Below are 18651 nucleotides of genomic sequence, written 5' to 3'. Positions count from 1 at the left end.
ATTGGAGTGGATGGCTGTGGCTTCATGCTGATGCTAGCGTTGTAGGTTGTATGGTTAATAATATTCTGTGTGAAGATATTTTCTGAGATAAATGGGCCTTGAGCATCAAGGCCCATTTATCTCAGAAAATATCTTCACAACTAAACAACTAAATAACATAAGATAATTTCATAGTTGTAGCTACTGTGATGCTGTGCATGTTGGCGCATGTCATTTGTTTGAATAATTTCATAGTGAGATGATGAGCTCGTGTGGAGAGGAGGTGGTGAGGAGTGAAGCAGAAACATTATGTAATGACACACTATGACAATAGTAACTGATAATTTGGTCCTGCATAGCCTACTGATATTTTCTGTTTGTTTTTTTTAGAAAACTGTTTAGAACTCTGACTTAATGATTTTGCTTTATTTATTTTATTTTGTTGTTTATTTGATTGTCTGTTCCAATTTTGTAAATGTTTAGTCTGATTTTTTTGTATAATGTACTGATTATTAATGCCAGACTTTGTTTATTGAAAAAAAAAAAAAAAATGGAAAAAAACATCTGGGGCTAGGAAAAAAACATCCGGGGCTCTAGCCCCGGAAGCCAGGGTCTAGCGACGCCCCTGTCTCACACGGCAGCCAATCAGCATTGAACAGCGAGCGACTGATGCCAGCGTATTTTCGCTCGAGTTGGAATATTTCATCTTGAGCGACGAGCGTATTTTCTCCCTATCGCTCTGTCTCTGCCGCTCGGACGCCCAGCGATTATTCTCCCAGGCGAATATACGCTCAATCGCTCGTTTGCATTGACTTTGTATGTAAACTCGACGCCAGCGACAAACTTTAATAGGTCGGTGTGAACGCACCTTTACAAGTATAAGCAGCACCTTATATGGATGGTAGCACCATATTATGATAACTGTTGATATATGTATGTTTTTTTCCGTTTCTGTGTCTGAGCGTGTTCATTTTTGTTCATACAGTATATATTGTTCAAATTGAAAATAAAATATAAAAAAGAAAAGTAAATGAAGACTGCACACTTCTCTCTTGCAGTTAAAAACATATTTAATTGGACTACACCAACATGTTTCGGCTTCTGCCTTCTTCATGGTGCAGAGTCAAACTGTCAGACCAACATACGTAGGCTTCACAGACACCTGTGTGTAATCAACAGTCAACAGGTGGAATGGTTTTTCAATTAGGAGCCACAGAAAAAACACAAAATACAAATCAAATCATACATTAATACAAAAGCTCTGAACGAACAGTCAAAGTCAAAGACATCAAGTTGCGCCCCGGACCAATGTAAAAGTTGGCTGAGGGGCGCAATATAAATGAAAATATCATATCATATCAAGTTAGTAGCTATTACATCTCAGTCCAATACATCATTACCACACTAATCACCAATTATTTATTTTTTTGCACTAACCACCAACTTGGCCAATTTTCCCCCCGATGCCCCGGTCACTGCCCACCCTCTGCCGATCTGGGGAGAGCCGAGTGTAGCACCATGCCTCCTCTGACACATGCACAGTTCCCAACATCTATTTATAAATGCTATTTGCAAATACAGCCTAAAGAATAAACAAGAGAGAAATACATCCCCTCCCCTCATGTTTATTTTTATCTTAAAATGTGTGCAATCACACTTTATGAGAGGCTATAGGTTGTTCCTCAAGTCATTTGTAATGGCATCATTTTGGCTATAAGTGAATGAGTCGCCCAGTCAAGTCTTCAGGGGCATTTCTCTCTACAGAGTCACCAAAATAAACGTTGTCTTGAGTGCTGCAAACATTTCCATACTCATCGTTGCATCTCATGTTGTAGTCCCTGAGGAGGATAAGAACAAAATGAACAATACCCTCTTAGTGATAGGCTATATGTCGCTCCCTGAGTTCTTTCAGGTAATTCTCAAATAAAATGTATATATCTTGGCAAAATCATGAGCTGCTTTCTAATTTTTTCCTACCTTCCGTCAACTGCTCCATCTCCTTTGTCTTTTGTATCTGGTTTCATTACCACTCCAACTATTTGATTAAACCAAATGATGGCACCTGAAAAGTGCACATAATATTACTATAATGACAAAAGCAGTCATTCAGCTCTTTAAGCTAAAACCAAGTAAAGGTAAAATCATTATGTGACATTGAATGAAGAGGTAATGTTAAAGAGGGCAGTGCAGCAGTTTTCTGATCTGTAAAGAGTAGTACATGTGTCACTCACGCGCACTATGTCCTCTTCTTTTCCACACCAGGTAAGAGATGAGCAGCAGGAGCAGCAGCAGCAGTATCCCACACAGAGCTCCCGAGATGAATGACAGGTGTGAGGCTGTTGAGATGGTCAGATCATGCAGGAGTAAGGAACATTCAGAGAAAATAGCTAGTCACAGAATATTTACTTTAAAATATAATTAAATCTCCTGGACATTGGTGAGTACTGGATCTTACCTAATACCATGACTTGGAGTGACTTGGAGGGAGCAGAACAGAAGGACGATGTACAGAAGTTGAGACCATAGATGCAGCTGTACTCTCCCTGGTGTTTATAATCCATTGTGGGGAATTCAAAGGAAGCCAAGTAGAAGACAGAGGAGTTGGCAAATGCCTGCTTGTGTTCAGTAATGCTCAAGTTAGACATCGTCAGATAGAAGAAACCCCCAGGATATCTGGAATGAATGGAGCACTTAATGGAGAAACTGCTGCCCTTGGTGACCTCCATTTTGTCGGGGCTGGAGATCGCCATCACTTGAGAAGACGTCAGAGAGATGCTGGGCTGCTCCAAAGTCACTGAGGAACACAGACACAGACTTAAGTGAGTGACTTCATATAGACACTGAAAGGCTACACAGTCTGTTAGAAGAATGTTTTGAAACACAAGAGTGTAAGCGGAAAATGTCAAAATCCAGATCCGAAATTTCATTGGTAATTACCTCTGCCGCTGTCTGTCTGCAGTGATAATAATCATAATAGTGATTTGCACAGAACTTGACAGAATAGCAAGTCATGCGAACTTAGAACTGATTCACTTTCTACGCCCACTGGCCAAAATGGGGCGTGGCAATAGCGCTGAACAGTCACATGACATCTCTTGCCCGGAAGTGAGTTTGCCATTCATTTTCTCCATAGAGATTTTGAAAAATCCATATACAGTATAACGAGTTTTAAGCCCTGAGTTTTTGGCTGGAACCAAGCCAAACCTATGACCTACTGAATCGTGAGTGACCATAAAACATTTCACTTGGAGCAAAAAATAAAAATAAAGACAGGAAAATTTGACCCCCCCCCCCCATGTTTTCCATTGTTTCAATGACTACAATACATGGCACTGCTTATGGTGTTTCAGAACCCTCTTCTAACAGTGTATTTGCCATCATGCACAACCCGATTTTCAACTTAAAAAAAAGTTGACCTCTGACAGAGAGTTCAGCCAAATCTCCTTGCGGAAAGCTGATGTTTTGATTGGCTATTCTCTTCTCATAAAGGCAGTAGTATGACCCCTTCTGGCTGAACTCCACTTTGGGGATGGTGAAGGTCGCAGCTGCCTTTTCGGAGTATTTTTCCTTTCTGAACGTTCCTGCCTTATTTTGCAAGACGAACGTCCCACCCAAGTTTTCCGTTACTATGGTGCAGATGATCTCAACCCTGTCACCCAAGTTTACCTCTGGACCAGGACTCAGGGTGATTTGGGGCTTCGATGGAGTACCTGAGACAGATAATTGGTTGTAAATGTGTTGTTTTCATTATGGCCAACTCAGTTTCATCCAACAACAATTTAGCGATGAATAAAAATGCAGTGAGGGATTTGACGTAAGCCACGCCTCTTACCTAAACAGGTGACACTAGCATCTTCATCATGGCCACAGTTATTTTGTCCAAATCCGTGATGTGTACATTTAGTGAGAGCATTCTCTTGACCATTACACATTACATCATCCAGCCATATTGGACCAGTGCCTGCCCCAAACTCAGCTTGCTTATGAGCGGCGAGAGCATGACCACAGCCAAGCTGTCTGCACACCACTTGAGCATTATTCATCCCCCACTCATCATCACACACTGTTCCCCAGTGGCCGTAATGGTAGATCTCCACTCTACCAGAGCATTGCCCTCTCCCACCGACCAGCCTAAGCGGCTCTGGATACGACAGAAAAAGGAAATAAACAGATTATTCATGTAATAAAGGACAGTCCTTGGGCTATGTCATTGCAATTACAATCATGAATTTGCACATTGATTGATTTGGTTGAATGAAATCAGAGGTTTTTCATTGAACAGAACACTTTGCTTTTCATTTCCAATGTGAATTAAGAATACAATAGTGAAACAAATGCAAAGGATATTACATCGTACTGTATGTCAAATTGCATGTGGGAATTCTGAACATTATACAGTAAAGGCTTTTGCACACCAAGTCCGTATTTTCGTCCGAAATTGACGCACGGAAAAAAAAAAAGAATACGATCTCATTTGTGTCAATCATCATTGACACACCAATTACGTCCGTCATTTAAGTTTTCGGACGAGGTTCGATTTTCTGCGTTTTTCGCATCAGTCAATAGATTTTTGCGAGCTGGGACCGTCTGTTTTCAGACGACGGATTAAAAAACACGCATACGAAAACAATCGGACTGTGTGTGCAAAGACCTTAAGGCTAACAGCTTTACCTGCACAGAAAACACCAGCATCTTCTCCATGGCCACAACGTGCCCTGTTGAAACCTCTCACTGAGCATTGCTGGAGAGATGTCTCGTTTCCAAAACAGGATTTGCTAGCCTCCCATACTGGCCCACTGCCTTGACCAAAGTGGGCGTTACCAGTCACATTTACAGCACGTCCACAATCCAGCATCTTACACACCACCTCAGCATCAGCCATGGTCCAGTCTCTACCACACACTGTTCCCCACTCATCAGCATGTTTGGCCTCTACTCTACCAGAGCATTTATCAGTGCCGTTGACCAACCGTAGCACCAAACCATCTGTCAGGGCAAGAAAGTTCAAATGAATACAGCACATCAAATATTTTGGTAGCACTTTACATTGCAGCTCAGTAACAACATGGTAATGGGGTTAATTAGTGTGATAATAAAGTTGTTAGGTGGCAGGCTAGTGGACCCACGCGTAGACACCGACAGGCTGGAGGCTGAAACAGGCCAACAGGTATATTCAGGGGCAAGATCCTGCGATCTGAGCTGATTTTTATAACCTTCATCAGTGACATAATCAATGATGATATCATCACTTTTGACATCACTCTGGCATCATCACTGTTGACATCATTGGTGACATCTTCTAACAAAAGCAATAAGTAATTAGGTAATACCATGTGATTACCAGTGTAATAACCAGGTAATATAGATTGGTATTATCTGGGCCTAGGTAATTAGACTGAGGACATTGTAACATCATCAGTGATTTATGACATCACGAATGATGTCAATGTGCATAAGACACATCAGCATCCCTTCCCTGCTTCCCACTGATTATGTCCCTGATGACATTGTGACATCATTTACATCAGTGATGATGTCACTGTTGACATTATGATGTCACAAATGACGTCAATGAATCCCGAAGCCAAGCTCAAGAATTTGGCTCGAGCCAGAGAAACTCAGCAGCGAACTGCAGAGGAAATCAGAGGGAAGATTTGAACTATACAACCCCAAGCACTTCGGGCCCCATCATACCTCTGCAGCTTCACCCAAGTTCAATAGAGCAGAGCCTTCTTTGGCTGAGGCCGTGGCAGAGGTTTTGTGAAGAAGACCCCCGTGATGGCACTTCTCAAACCTTAGTCTCCAGTAAAAATGGTCCCTATCGCAAGCCTCAACCCCTACCAATACAAGTGAACGATCAGAGCCTGAGTCACGAACAAGTCCAGCATCCACATCGGTTGTAATTCTAGAGGAGAGGGCATGCTCTTCTTCTAAGTCAAGTCAAGTCAAGTCAAGTTTATTTATATAGCCCTAATTCACAAGCATGTCTCAGAGGGCTTCACAGAAAGTATGTCTAGCTGATTCTAGCTAACACACAGTAACAAGAATATACAGAATAAAGATAACATTTGAACATTTGAAGAAAGCAGGAGAGTGGAGGAGGGAGGGAGAGGGAGGAGGGAGGAGAGGGGGGAGGTGGGGAGAAAATAGGAAATGTGGAGGAGGAGAGAACAGAGGAGGAGAGATGAGGGTACAGGGGAGGGAGAGCCAGGGTAGGGGTAGGGTCTAGGGTTGGGGGAGGGAGTAGGATACGGGCCCGGATTAGGGCGAGGGTGGGGAGAAATGGGAAATGTGGAGGAGGAGAGAACAGAGAAGGAGAGGGTGCAGGGGAGGGAGAGCAGGGGGAATGTGAGAGGGAGGAGAGGGCAGAGAGGAGGAGAGAACAGAGAAGGAGAGGTGGGAGGGCGCAGGGGAAGGAGAGCAGCGGGAATGTGAGAGAGGGGAGAGGACAGAGAGGAGAGAACAGAGAAGGAGAGGTGGAAGGGTACAGGGGAGGTAGAGTAGAGGTAGGGTCTAGGGTGGAGGGAGGGAGTAGGATACGGGCCCGGATTAGGGCGAGGGTGGGGAGAAAATGGGAAATGTGGGGGAGGAGAGAACAGAGAACAGAGAAGGAGAGGTGGGAGGGTGCAGGGGAAGGAGAGCAGGGCGAATGTGAGAGAGGGGGGAGGACAGAGAGTAGAGGTAGGGTCTAGGGTGGAGGGAGGGAGTAGGATACGGGCCCGGATTAGGGCGAGGGTGGGGAGAAAATGGGAAATGTGGAGGAGGAGAGAACAGAGAAGGAGAGGTGGGAGGGTGCAGGGGAAGGAGAGCAGGGGGAATGTGAGAGAGGGGGGAAGACAGAGAGGCAGAGAAGGAGAGGTGGGAGGGTGCAGGGGAAGGAGAGCAGGGGGAATGTGAGAGAAGGGAGAGCAGGAAGTGGCAGGGATTCAGGAAAATAGGGGAGAAGAGGAGAAGGAGCAGAGGGGGGGAGAATGAGGAGAGAGCAGGAGAAGGGAAGGGGGGGCAGTGGGATGTGGGGGAGGAAAGAGCATGGAAAGAGAGGAGAACAAGAAGGGGGAAGAAGGGAAGAAGCGGGGGAAGGGGGAAGGAGAGGGGGGGGGGAGAAGATCAGACAACTGACTACTCTAAGCATTAACCAGAGCTAACTGGGACATAGTATCTAGCTAATCTACAGCCTAATCTGGCCTATCCTACCCTGCTCTAGTCTGATTTTAGCCTGAACACTAACACTAACTTCTCCTTTGAGATTGTGGATGAGAGTGGGGCGATCAGGATCACAGCCTTCAACAAGGTAGACAAGTTGTTGTCTACTACGTCAGTAAGTAGAAAATATGCAGTGTAAATATGAAGCTGGCCAACAAGGAGTACATGCCACTGAAGAACAATTACGAGATAATGCGCCATGCTAATGGCTCCATCGCGCCCTGCGGTGACAGCCAGGGCATTCCCACCATGCAGTGCTACTTTGTGCCCATCGCCACACTGGAGAGCAGAGACAAACAAGGATGCCATCATCAAATTGATTGGTCTGTCTAAGAGTGCAGAGGTATCACTCGTATCGCCACTAAGACCAGCAGAGAAGTCTTCAAGAGAGCCCCACTTAATGGACACCACTGGCAAAGCGGTGACAGCCACACTGTGAGTCGGCGGAGACGTTCGATGGCTCTAATCTGTCTGCGGTCACCATCAAAGGCGCTCTCACCTGTCTGATTTTGTCTCTGCTTTGTTCAGCTCAACAGTCATGGTCAACCCAGACATACCTGAGGCCTCTTGATTGCGGGCCTGGTACTGTATGACCAGGAGGGCTACCCCTCTAAACAGCCAAACCCTGACAGAGATGACGAGGTCAGCGGGCAGCATCGAGCAAGAGTCAACTGGAAAACACTGAGCAACGTTAAGGATTATGTCATAATAACCACTGATGGTGTCATGCCCCACAATCGTTAAGTGATGTCATACCCACTGCTGATGTGGATGACATGGCATGAGTTGACATGCGTTTGGTCACCAAAAAAAAGTGTGCCCATGGTGCATTGTGTCCAGAGTCTCCACGTTAGTTTATGTCTCTTCCTCTTTTTAGAAAGAGTATATCACACTTCAAGTCTGAGAGAAATGCCAGGGCTGAAACTAGGTATAACCTTAAAAAAAACAAGAATTAACAGAAAAATTGTTGCTGTTTGCTTTCTGTTACCTGAACATAAAACACCAGCGATTGAGCTGATGTTGTTGCAAGTACGGTCTCCTTTTGTTCCGCACTCGCTGAGTGAGGACTCCTGTCCATGGCATTGTAACTCATCAGTCCACATCTTTCCCGTGCCGTAGCCATAGGAGCCACTGTGGCTGATCGAGTGAGCCTGCCCACATTTCATCTGTCTGCACACCACCATCGCGTCAGCTAGATCCCAGGAATCACCACACACAGTCCCCCACTGGCCATCCTGGTAGAACTCCACTCTTCCACTACAACGACTGGAACCATTGACCAATTTGAGGATACCTGGGAATTACAATTGAGACATGACAGTAAATGCAGTCCCCAACATTCCCCACCCTCTTAGATATTTCTAAAGTCTCACCTGCACATACGACAGTAGCGTCTCCAACATGAGTGGCGCTGACAACCTTTGCAAATTCTCTCAGTGAGCACTGTGCGAGAGAGCGCTCCTTACCACCGCAAGTGATGGCATAGCCTCTCAGCCCACCGCTCTGACCAAATGATCTTGAGGCTGTGACAGGATCTCCACAATTAATCTCTCTACACACCACTTCAGCTTCATGTATGTCCCAGTTAACATCATATACTGGCAACCATTGGTCGCCACGGTAGAACTCCACCCTGCCTGAGCAGTGGTCGGTCCCATTGATCAGTCTGATCGAATCTAGAAATCAAATGAGTCAGTCAACAGCCACAGCAACATAATGTAATGCATAACAGGAGGTGCCTGTTCAGATATTTATAATTAGCTGGTTAATTCATGTAATAAACTGGCTAGCTTACTTGAACACACCACACCAGCATCCTCTGAATGGGCACAGTTATTATCTCCAAATGGGAGGCTTCGGCAGTGCTGAAGGGAAGTCTCATTGCCCAAACACTCAACATCATCCAACCAGATTTGTCCATCGCCTTGACCAAAGAAGGCTGAAGATCTGGCTGTCTGAACTGTTCCACAGCCCAATTCTCTGCACACCACCTGAGCATCTCTGATGTCCCACTGATCATCACACACTGTTCCCCACTCACCAAGATGGTTGAGTTCCACTCTACCTGAGCATCGATCAGTGCCATTGACCAGCCGCATCTGCGTATTGCCTGAGGAAAGGATTCCTAGCGTTAAAAGACTGGAGAGTCTAAATTCAGGGTATCGTGGTATTATAATTATCAATATTTCCAGTTTGAAAACACACTTTACACCTTAGATTTTACACATAAGCATAGAAATAATAATTAAAGAAGTGACTAAAGAGATCCAGTAATTTCCATATTTCTATTTCTCTTGATTAGTGAACAATAATGATTAATGCATGCATGATGGGCCAACAGATAAAAAGAGTATTTATTAAAACAAATGTCTTGCCTGAACATGACACAGCAGCATTTTCACATCTTCCTGGGTTGAGCTGAAGTGAGCACTGTGTGATGGAGTTCTCATTGCTGGAGCATCTGCTAGTATACGCCTTTAGCGCATTGCTTTCACCAAAGTGGGGCTTTACTGGGTTATCGTGAGGTTTTCCACAGTCAAGCTCTTTACACACCAACGCAGCCTCCTTTGTGCCCCAGCCATCTCCACACATTTTTACCCATTGGCCATCATGGTAGACTTCCAAGCTACCAGAGCAACGGTCAGTCCCATTGACCAGCCTGACTGTATCTGGAAAACAATGAACAAGGAAATTAAAGGCATCAAAAGCAAGTTTGAGTTTCAGCATTGTTGTATTTTCTTATGCTGCTTAGATGTTCTGCATATTTATTACTGCCCTATAAAAAGGAACGGCAAAATATGGAAAAGATAGGCCTAATTATGACAGTATGCTGAACTGATGCTCCTACTATAATATATATTTGCTAGGGCTGGGACGATATGCTTATCTCCCGATCTCGATACTTGGGTGTCGATTCAATATGTGTTGCAATTCTTAACTATTGTGATTCTACAAGTATTGCGATTCGATATTCCAATTTATTGCTATTTTTGTTTGCTTGTTACACTATAGACCAGTAGACCATGGGAAAAAGTTGAATCCTACACTTCTATAGACTGTATATGAGTTATATTTCCAAAAACAATGCACACTTACTATCACTTACTATTAATGTTTGCTTACACCTGTGTTACTTCCTGCCTTTCATACACAAAATGGCTGCTGGTGAACTTTGACATTAAGCATTGTAACGTGGTGCTACCAGGCGCATAAGGTGCTTTTGTGCTTGTACAAGATATTGTGCATGGGATCCTACGGAAGGTAAAGTAAGTAAAGGTAAAGTCCCACTGATTGTCACACAATGTGTGAAATTTGTTCTCTGCATTTGACCGAATCACATGGTGATTTAACCCCCCAATTCCAACCCTTTGATGCTGAGTGCCAAGCAGGGAGGCAAACTGGTCCCATTTTTATAGCCTTTGGTATGACTCGGCCGGGGATCAAACTCACGACCTCCCAGTCTCAGGGCGGACACTCAGACCACAAGGCCACTGAGCTGGGTCCATGGAAAACCATCCGGGCAAACCGTCTATCACCCCTAACCTCAGTCACTGGTCATTCTTAACTTCGTCAAAGTAGGCCAAAAAGCGGTCGCAGATATTTGAGAACCTTCTAAGCGAGTTGGCTCTCAGGAACCTCAGTCTCTCCATCTGGATAACAGAGATCATGTCCATCAGCCACCTGGAAAGAAGGTGAAGAGGAGGACTTCCATTCCTTTCAAATGAGTCTTTTAGCTACAGTTATCCCCAGTGTCAGAGATTGCTGCACGACTGTACGGAAGTTCAGAGAGGACTCCGAGCAGCTGAAGATGGCGAGTTCTGCCTCTGGCTGCAGGGTTACTTTGTAGGCCTTAGAGTACCAGTCAAATATTTTGGCCCAGAATACCGTGAAGGGCAGAATCAGAAGGTATGAGATAGTGTGCCCTCTGCCACCTGACATCAAATTATTATTGTTATTTTTGTATTTATTTTTGTTTTATTATTATTATTATTATTATTGATGTGATCTGTTGTTTCAGTTTTATGGCATGTACAGTAATTTGATTTGGCTTTCCTGATTACAGACCATATTTGGCAAAGGTATATTGTTCCCTGTCTCCACTAATGAAAGCACTAAATAGTTATTTTTCTTGTATAGAAATTTAATGTTTTTGCTGAACCAGGGTTTATTGTTTGAGTGGGTTTTCACTGTTATGGTGGGGATAAACATCTCCTCACAGAAGTTGACATATGATGTCATGGTGTCAGTGAGTTAATCTAGGGCTATTCGCACCTGCACTGAATATGTCCTAATCAGTGCACTGAAACAGGATCTCAGAGTTTTAGTGGCAGTTGTAGTCCAGGACTAAGGATTGGACGAGTTTGGATGTTGTATTCGTGGATTTAAGTTTATGTCTACATTTCAGGATGAAGAGCACCATTGCATGGTCGGACCTTCCCAGCAGAGCCCCTTGGAATAAAGTAAACGGTAAGCCTCGTTAATTGTTAACTCATTCTCTGCCAGGGTTAATATTTTCAATGTTTATTATAAAACATAATATTATTCTCGTCTAATTTCCATTACCGTGGTATGGCAGCCGGATTATTTAAACGCTACACTGCTCAGTGCTCAAGCACTCATAGCTCTCTCCTTTTAGCACTTTCTCACTTGTTTAGACCAGAGGTTCTCAAATGTTTTTCAGCCAAGGACCCCTTACAAGATAGAAAATATACCGGGGACCCCCTCAATCTGATTTGTGATTTTGGGCTAAGTTTAATTGTTTCCACGGTAACGTGCTTGACTTTAAAATTGATAGGTTTGTTCGATTAGAATGTAATCCATGAACCATTTTAGTTTTAAAGCATAAAATATTTTTGTTGAACTATGCGGTTTGTTTGATTTGAGTTTGATTTCTAAGGTAAATTTCATCACTCATTGGGCATATTAGTTGGGATATGAAAATGCACCTGCTGGTATCCTAATTACTAATTTTCCTGTAGATTTTTTCTGCACCCCCAACCTTAAAGTTCAAACTTTGCCTATGCGTAGCAGTGGTCTACTATGTTAGCTCCTCTGCTAGGGTAGACACCTGTTGTTTGTAGTTGAGAAGTTCGGTAGACACATTCATGTGATTAAAATTGCCAAGCACAATGATTGCTGCATCGGGATTCGAGTTTTCCACAGAGGAGATGTAGGTGGCTAGATCTGTGATTGCTATGTAAGCATTAGCCAACAGTGGGATGTAAACCCAAATATCTTCAACCCAAAAAGAAGATATTATGGTCTGCATTTAACACTGAGGTATTCAAGTTGGGGGAAGCAGAAGTTGCTAAACACTGTAGTTCCTACACCAGCATTGATTGACCATAAAACAGATACAGGTACCACCACCTTTGGTTTTTGTGGAGAGCTTGGCAGACCTGTCAGCGCGGTGGTATGAGAATCCAGGCGGGGGTAACGCTTGATCCAGGGCGGATCGTAATTCCTCTCGGTCAGGCAGATGGCAGAGCAGTCGTCGTTGGGTTAGAAGAATGAGTTCGCCTACCAACACGAGGGTTGCAGGTTTGCACCCGCGTGTTACCTCCGGCTTGATCGGGCAGCCATACAGGCACGATTGGCTGTCTGCGGGTGGGAAGCCAGATTGAGGGTTTGCGTCCTGGTCGCTGCACTAGCGCCTCCTCTGGTCGGTCAGGGCACCTGGTCGGGGCGGAAGGGAACTGGTGGGAATAGCGTGATCGTCCCACGTGCGACGTCCTGCCGGTGAAGCTCCCTGCTGTCAGGTGAAAAGAAATGGGTGGCAACTGTGCATGTCTCGGAGGAAGCATGGTGCTAGTCTACAGCTCTCTCCAGATCAGCAGAGGGTGGAGCAGCGACCGGGGCAGCAGGGGGGAATTAGCCAAGTACAATTAGGGTTAAAAATCAGGAAAAAAAGAAGAAGAATGAGAGGTCTGACAGACAGTAGCAGAACTGGTAGTGGTGGTCCGAGCAGGCGCTTCCTGAACCTGGAGAGCACCCTGGCACGTCACCTCCTCCTGCCTGGTTTTTGCCTCCAGGAGGTCTGGTAGCCAGGTGAGTTGTTTGTAGCCAGTATTTACACTGGTAACAATGATAATATGGTTCCGCCATCTTCCATCATGAGTCATTCCACATCAATGATTTGGAAATTGCTCAGATACTGAATTTACTAAATTTTCACTACTATTGCACACATGCAAACAAAACAGTAAGACTGCTTCTCGGCTGTCCAACTCAGTCTTCATTAGTAGATGGGTTTGATAGAAATGTCCAGTTCTCATGCTGTTAGACCCAGTGAATGAGAGAAAACACCTGCAAAATGTCAAGTGTAACAGATGGATTATAAATTACTTTATTACCTGAGCATATAACACCAGCATCCTCTGGATGATCGCAGTTATTCTCCCCAAAACCTCTGTGTGGGCACTCAGTGAGGGTCTTCTCATCACCCTTACACTGAACATCGTCCATCCAAACTCGACCGCTGCCCTGGCCAAAGTAGGCCTTGTACCTGACTGCCATAGGGGTCCCACAGTCCATCTCTCGGCACACAACGTCTGCTTCCGGCATGCCCCATCTGTCATCACAAACTGTTCCCCATTCTTTAGCATGGTAGACCTCCACTCTACCAGAGCATCGATTAGTTCCGTTGACCAGCCTAACAGTGTCTGCCAGGTTAAAAAGTCAACAAAAAGGACGTGGTTAGTAACAAAACATTCCAAGACGTCTTGAATTTGTATTCCAGTGTCAATGAACACATTTTCTCTCAAATTCTCATTTTGATCAAAAAAAAAATCATTATTTGCATTAAAATACAGTTTTGTTTAGTCTGATTCTTCATCTCATGTTACTCAGTTTTAAGAAAGCAGACCATGTAATCACAGACATTTGGACACAACACAATTTAATTTAATGGCAAATTATTGCAAATAAGATCAATTCCCTATAAGTGCACTTACATATGTTTTTATTACAATTAAACAATTGAGAATCAACATAAATATTTCTTTATACAAGGATGACATACTTTCGCAGAGAACAGGAGCATCCACACAGCTTCCATTGAATTCTTGAAGGCTGCACAGTGTGAGAGAGCTCTCATTTCCAAAACATCTCGTTTTGAGTCCAATCATCTCACTTCCCACAGCAGAGGATGGTGATGCAGGCTGAATGGTAGGAACCCCACAACCAATCTGTGCACACAACACGTCAGCCTCTGCCTGGCCCCAATCACTGTTACACACTTTGCTCCAGTGGCCATCATGGTAGACTTCCACTCTACCGGAGCACCGATTAGGCCCACTGACCAGCCTGACATGCTCTGTAAATAAATAATGATAATAATGCAATAATTGATCAGAATTCAATTAAATGTGCAGGATAGCCCCTTGTGTCGTGTTAGTCTCGTTTGCTAGACTCTCCCTCCACAGTCCCTTCCCAAAACCTTAAGTGAGGCACTGAGAATGTCGCAATTAAGCAGCAGAACATGCCGATCCGCTCGTCGTACAAGTGTCACAGAGGGTTACATGCTGCCACTCCGACGTGCTGCCACTCCGACGTTCTGCCACTCCGAAATATCGGCACTCCGAAAGGGGGTCTATATTCCCCGTTTTTCACTAACCTCTCCCAGCCCCCACGCCAAACCTAACCTCCCCCCATGCCTAAACCTAACCTCCCCCAGACCCTAACCCAAAACCTAACCTCTCCCACCCCCACGCCTAAACCTAAGGTCGGCATTGCGGCTTCTAAGGTGAACGACCGCCAGTCCGAATAATGGAAGTTAACGTTCGGAGTGGCAGCATGTCGGAAAGGCAGAGGAACCCCGTCACAGAGACATTCCAAAGCCCCCTACCAAAGCAGAAGGCATGGCCGCCATCTTGGCATTTTCGAAAACATATCACCGGCACAGAATTGGGATAAAAGAAGTACTTATTATTTTGTCAATTATGGTGCTGTCTCCCAATAGCAAGCTGTGCTGATCAAGTAGCGTTAGCTCGCGAGCTAGCGACTTCCTTCTTCTTCTTCTTCTTCTTCAGTAAAGACGACCACATTGCATTGTGGTATACCAGCGAAAATGTAGAGTACATTTGCTGTTCACTAGAAATCGGTGTGCACTGTGGGTATTTTATAGTGGACTATATATAGTGAATCAAATTAACAGTTGAATTTGGACAGTAGTACAAAATGGCGAACACACTAAATAGTCTATTTAGTCTATTTCTGTCATAGGGACGGATTCCAAACAGTAGAAAAACACAGGTCACACTCAAAATGGATTAAAAACTCGCTGGGTGCAGGGCAAGCAAAGAGTTCCAGAGAAGAGAGAAGCCAGCACTCCAAATGTCTTTTCAAGTATTTAATTAGTTCCTCAAACCTGGGCAGCAGCAACGAATGTTTCAGTCAAAAGACCTTCCTCAGCGTTGTGCTGTGTGTTGTGCTGTGTTAGTGTTGTGCTGTGTGTTGCTCAGCATTGTGCTGTGTGTTGCTCAGCGTTGTGCTGTGTGTTGCTCAGCATTGTGCTGTGTGTTGCTCAGCGTTGTGCTGTGTGTTGCTCAGCGTTGTGCTGTGTGTTGCTCAGCGTTGTGCTGTGTGTTGCTCAGCGTTGTGCTGTGTGTTGTGCTGTGTTAGTGTTGTGCTGTGTGTTGCAGCGTTGTGCTGTGTGTTGCTCAGCGTTGTGCTGTGTGTTGCTCAGCGTTGTGCTGTGTGTTGTGCTGTGTTAGTGTTGTGCTGTGTGTTGCAGCGTTGTGCTGTGTGTTGCTCAGCGTTGTGCTGTGTGTTGCTCAGCATTGTGCTGTGTGTTGCTCGGCACAACGCTGAGGAAGGTCTTTTGACTGAAACGTTCGTTGCTGCTGCCCAGGTTTGAGGAACTAATTAAATACTTGAAAAGACATTTGGAGTGCTGGCTTCTCTCTTCTACGGAGTCCAAACAGGGCTATTGTTTTCAGTGCTGAACTAAACCCGCTACAGTGAAGATACTGGCCTATTACACAGAAGACCGCAGCTCTGTGGTCAGTTGTTGTCTTATCCTGTCCTTTTAGTCACATTCACATTACAACAGAATGTTTCTGACATGCAATTCAATTAGGATGAAGATGATCCATTTTCTAGGGTCATATAGGCTACAGTAAAGTCCTGCGATGTCAATCAATGTGATGCCCAATTTCTAATCTTTTATAGGGAGCCATACCTCTTTTACATATGGACTACGACTAACCCTTTATTAAATTAGATGCATACTACAAAGATTAAAGTGCAATTAGTATTGAACCTATAATCCCCTTCTCTGGGATTGCTACTCTAATAGAATATGAGAAGAGAAAACTTGCTAAGGGAAAGTTTCACAGGAAAAAGAAGAAGACGCCTCCGGCCAAAAAATGTCGTACTCAGCATTTCTTTGCACACAGTGCTGATTTGGGCATATTTTACACTAAAGTAAGACATGATACTTGTAACATAGTTCCTAGGTTAAGTAATGAATATATCACTTTAATTATGTTCAATTCTTAAATGTTAGTTAATTCCTCAGCTTGCCCTTTGGATTCTACTTGTACTTTTTGTCTGTATGACTTCATTCTTTAATTTTAGTACAGTATCATCAGGTGCATTCACACCAAGGCGGGGGAAAAAGCTTCACTCATTCGAGTTTGCCCGTGCAAATTATTCGCCAAAGATTAAAAAAAAACAATTTAAGGGATGAGGCGAATTCCGGGTCACTCACGCCGCCCGGGCCGAAGCGGTGTGTGCTCACGTGTTTGCATTGACTTTATATGTAATCTCGACATGCAGATTTGTGAATTTTGCCTTGGTGTGAACGCACAGCTTTTCCTTTTATTTTTATCATAGATGTTCACTCTCATTGGCCTCAGTAGGCATTTCTATGGAGGATTCATATGCAACCAATAGGTTCTGACTAAGCATTAGACTAGAGCATCTGAGCTCAAACCTTGAGCCCCCTGAATCAGATTAATCTCATTCTGGGTCCACTTATCCTCACACGTGAAATAAAAGTAGACTACAGTGTGTCCTATAGTCAAACTGAATGGTATCCTGGACCTACAGTATAGGGTAATGCTACTTTGAATGCTATATCTCATGACAGGACGAGCAAGAGTCTAGATGGGTCACGTAGGCCTACTGGCATAATCGAGATGAGTGACTAAATCCACAGTCCAATCTTAATGTCTTACCTGAACAGACGACACCGACGTCTTCACCATGGCCACAGTTATTGTCCCCGAAGTCTCTATGTGGGCACTCGATGAGCGAAGTCTCGTTGCCAGTACACTGGACATCATCCAGCCAGATGTGATCCTTACCTTCTCCAAAGTAAGCCCCTGATTTGGCCTCGATAGCTGTCCCACACTTGACCTCTCTACACACCACATCGGCGTTGGAAGTGCTCCAGTGATCATCGCACACCGATCCCCAGCTCCCTCTGTGGAAGACCTCCACTCTACCGGAGCACCGCGTAGGCCCGACCAGCTGAATTTTGTAATGTGTTGAATCTGTTGAATCCAAAAAATAGCAACGAGTAGTAGCTGTAGCTTATCACCATTAACTCAGTCGGCAATCAGAAATTTTGCTTTTCTTCAAGTGGACTTTCACAAATCTGGTGATCATTTAATATGCATATATTTAGTTGTAGTAAAGTAAATGGAAAGTAAATGGAATTTACTGACCTGTATACAGAGGTAGATTCAGTAGACCTACAGCAGAAGTCAGAGAGAGATAATAAATTGATGACAACTCTTAGATTTGGTCATGAATAATAGATAAAAGATAAGAATAAAGCATAAAATTATCTCTTTTTGGTGAAATTCTGTGGGGTAAACTGAACGATTTTGAATACATTGTATATCTTTTGACTGGAGAATGCCATATTCTGAGTGAACATAAAATGAAAACTCACCTATTGACAGATAAAGAAGAAGATGCATTTCTTTGGTCTTTGTAGCAGAAATGGAGGCCATATTGTGTCCTCAGTGTGGAGCAAATCCTGCGACAGAGGTCCAAAACTCTACTATACACTGTAAATATCCTGTGACAGGGGCGAAAAGCAGAACAGAAAACACGACACAGTGCATTTTTTTTTATTTTCAGTCGTGACGTTTGCAGTCGACTGAAAACAGCAAACTGGATGAGGACAGAGGACGAGAAGAGATTTACACAATATCTGCTTACTAGGAAATTAAAAGCGTATTTACCGGTACATGTGTGCTGGTGGGAAATTGTAGCTGAAAGTGGAGATGGATCAGTGACAAGACAAAGTCACAGACAGAGAGGCGAGTCTCGCGCTGAATAGATGATGTGTAGAGCTTCTGAGCAAATGTCAATGGCTCAACTTGGCCATTTACTCCCAAAACCACAACTTCGACGTCCCAGGGGTCGGCGTGCGACACCATTGCTCAACTACACGCGAAGCATGCTAGAAATAAGTGGGTGAAGTGTACAATATTCCTAGTCTAGATCCGAGGT

General features: G+C 44.2%; 1 protein-coding gene across 1 annotated transcript; it reads right to left on the bottom strand.

The window, feature by feature from the left end:
• Positions 1-1031: 1031 nt before the first annotated feature.
• LOC310781942 (scavenger receptor cysteine-rich type 1 protein M130-like) lies at positions 1032-18195 on the bottom strand. The gene is made up of 16 exons (XM_083642581.1): positions 18086-18195; positions 17856-17882; positions 17364-17681; positions 14204-14497; positions 13536-13844; positions 9558-9851; positions 8978-9292; positions 8556-8858; positions 8171-8476; positions 4651-4965; positions 3812-4120; positions 3396-3689; positions 2435-2773; positions 2211-2315; positions 1957-2041; positions 1032-1817 (listed from the first exon to the last, which is right to left on the bottom strand). Exons 1-16 carry the CDS (start codon positions 18144-18146, stop codon positions 1691-1693), a joined length of 3801 nt encoding a protein of 1266 aa, XP_083498707.1. The 5' UTR covers positions 18147-18195; the 3' UTR covers positions 1032-1690.
• Positions 18196-18651: the final 456 nt, after the last annotated feature.

Source organism: Poromitra crassiceps (genome assembly GCF_964638095.1).
Source record: "Poromitra crassiceps genome assembly, chromosome: 9".
In the NCBI taxonomy this organism is placed as follows: domain Eukaryota; kingdom Metazoa; phylum Chordata; class Actinopteri; order Beryciformes; family Melamphaidae; genus Poromitra; species Poromitra crassiceps.
This window is presented reverse-complemented; position numbering and strand designations above follow the sequence as displayed.

Coding starts and splice junctions, on each gene's coding strand:
- LOC310781942 (XM_083642581.1), bottom strand. CDS start 18,146: ATGGCCTCCATTTCTGCTACAAAGACCAAAGAAATGCATCTTCTTCTT. Junction 17,682..17,855: donor GAATCTACCTCTGTATACAG/GTCAGTAAATTC, acceptor TGGATTCAACAG/ATTCAACACATTACAAAATT. Junction 2,774..3,395: donor GGCTGAACTCTCTGTCAGAG/GTCAACTTTTTT, acceptor TGTGTTCCTCAG/TGACTTTGGAGCAGCCCAGC.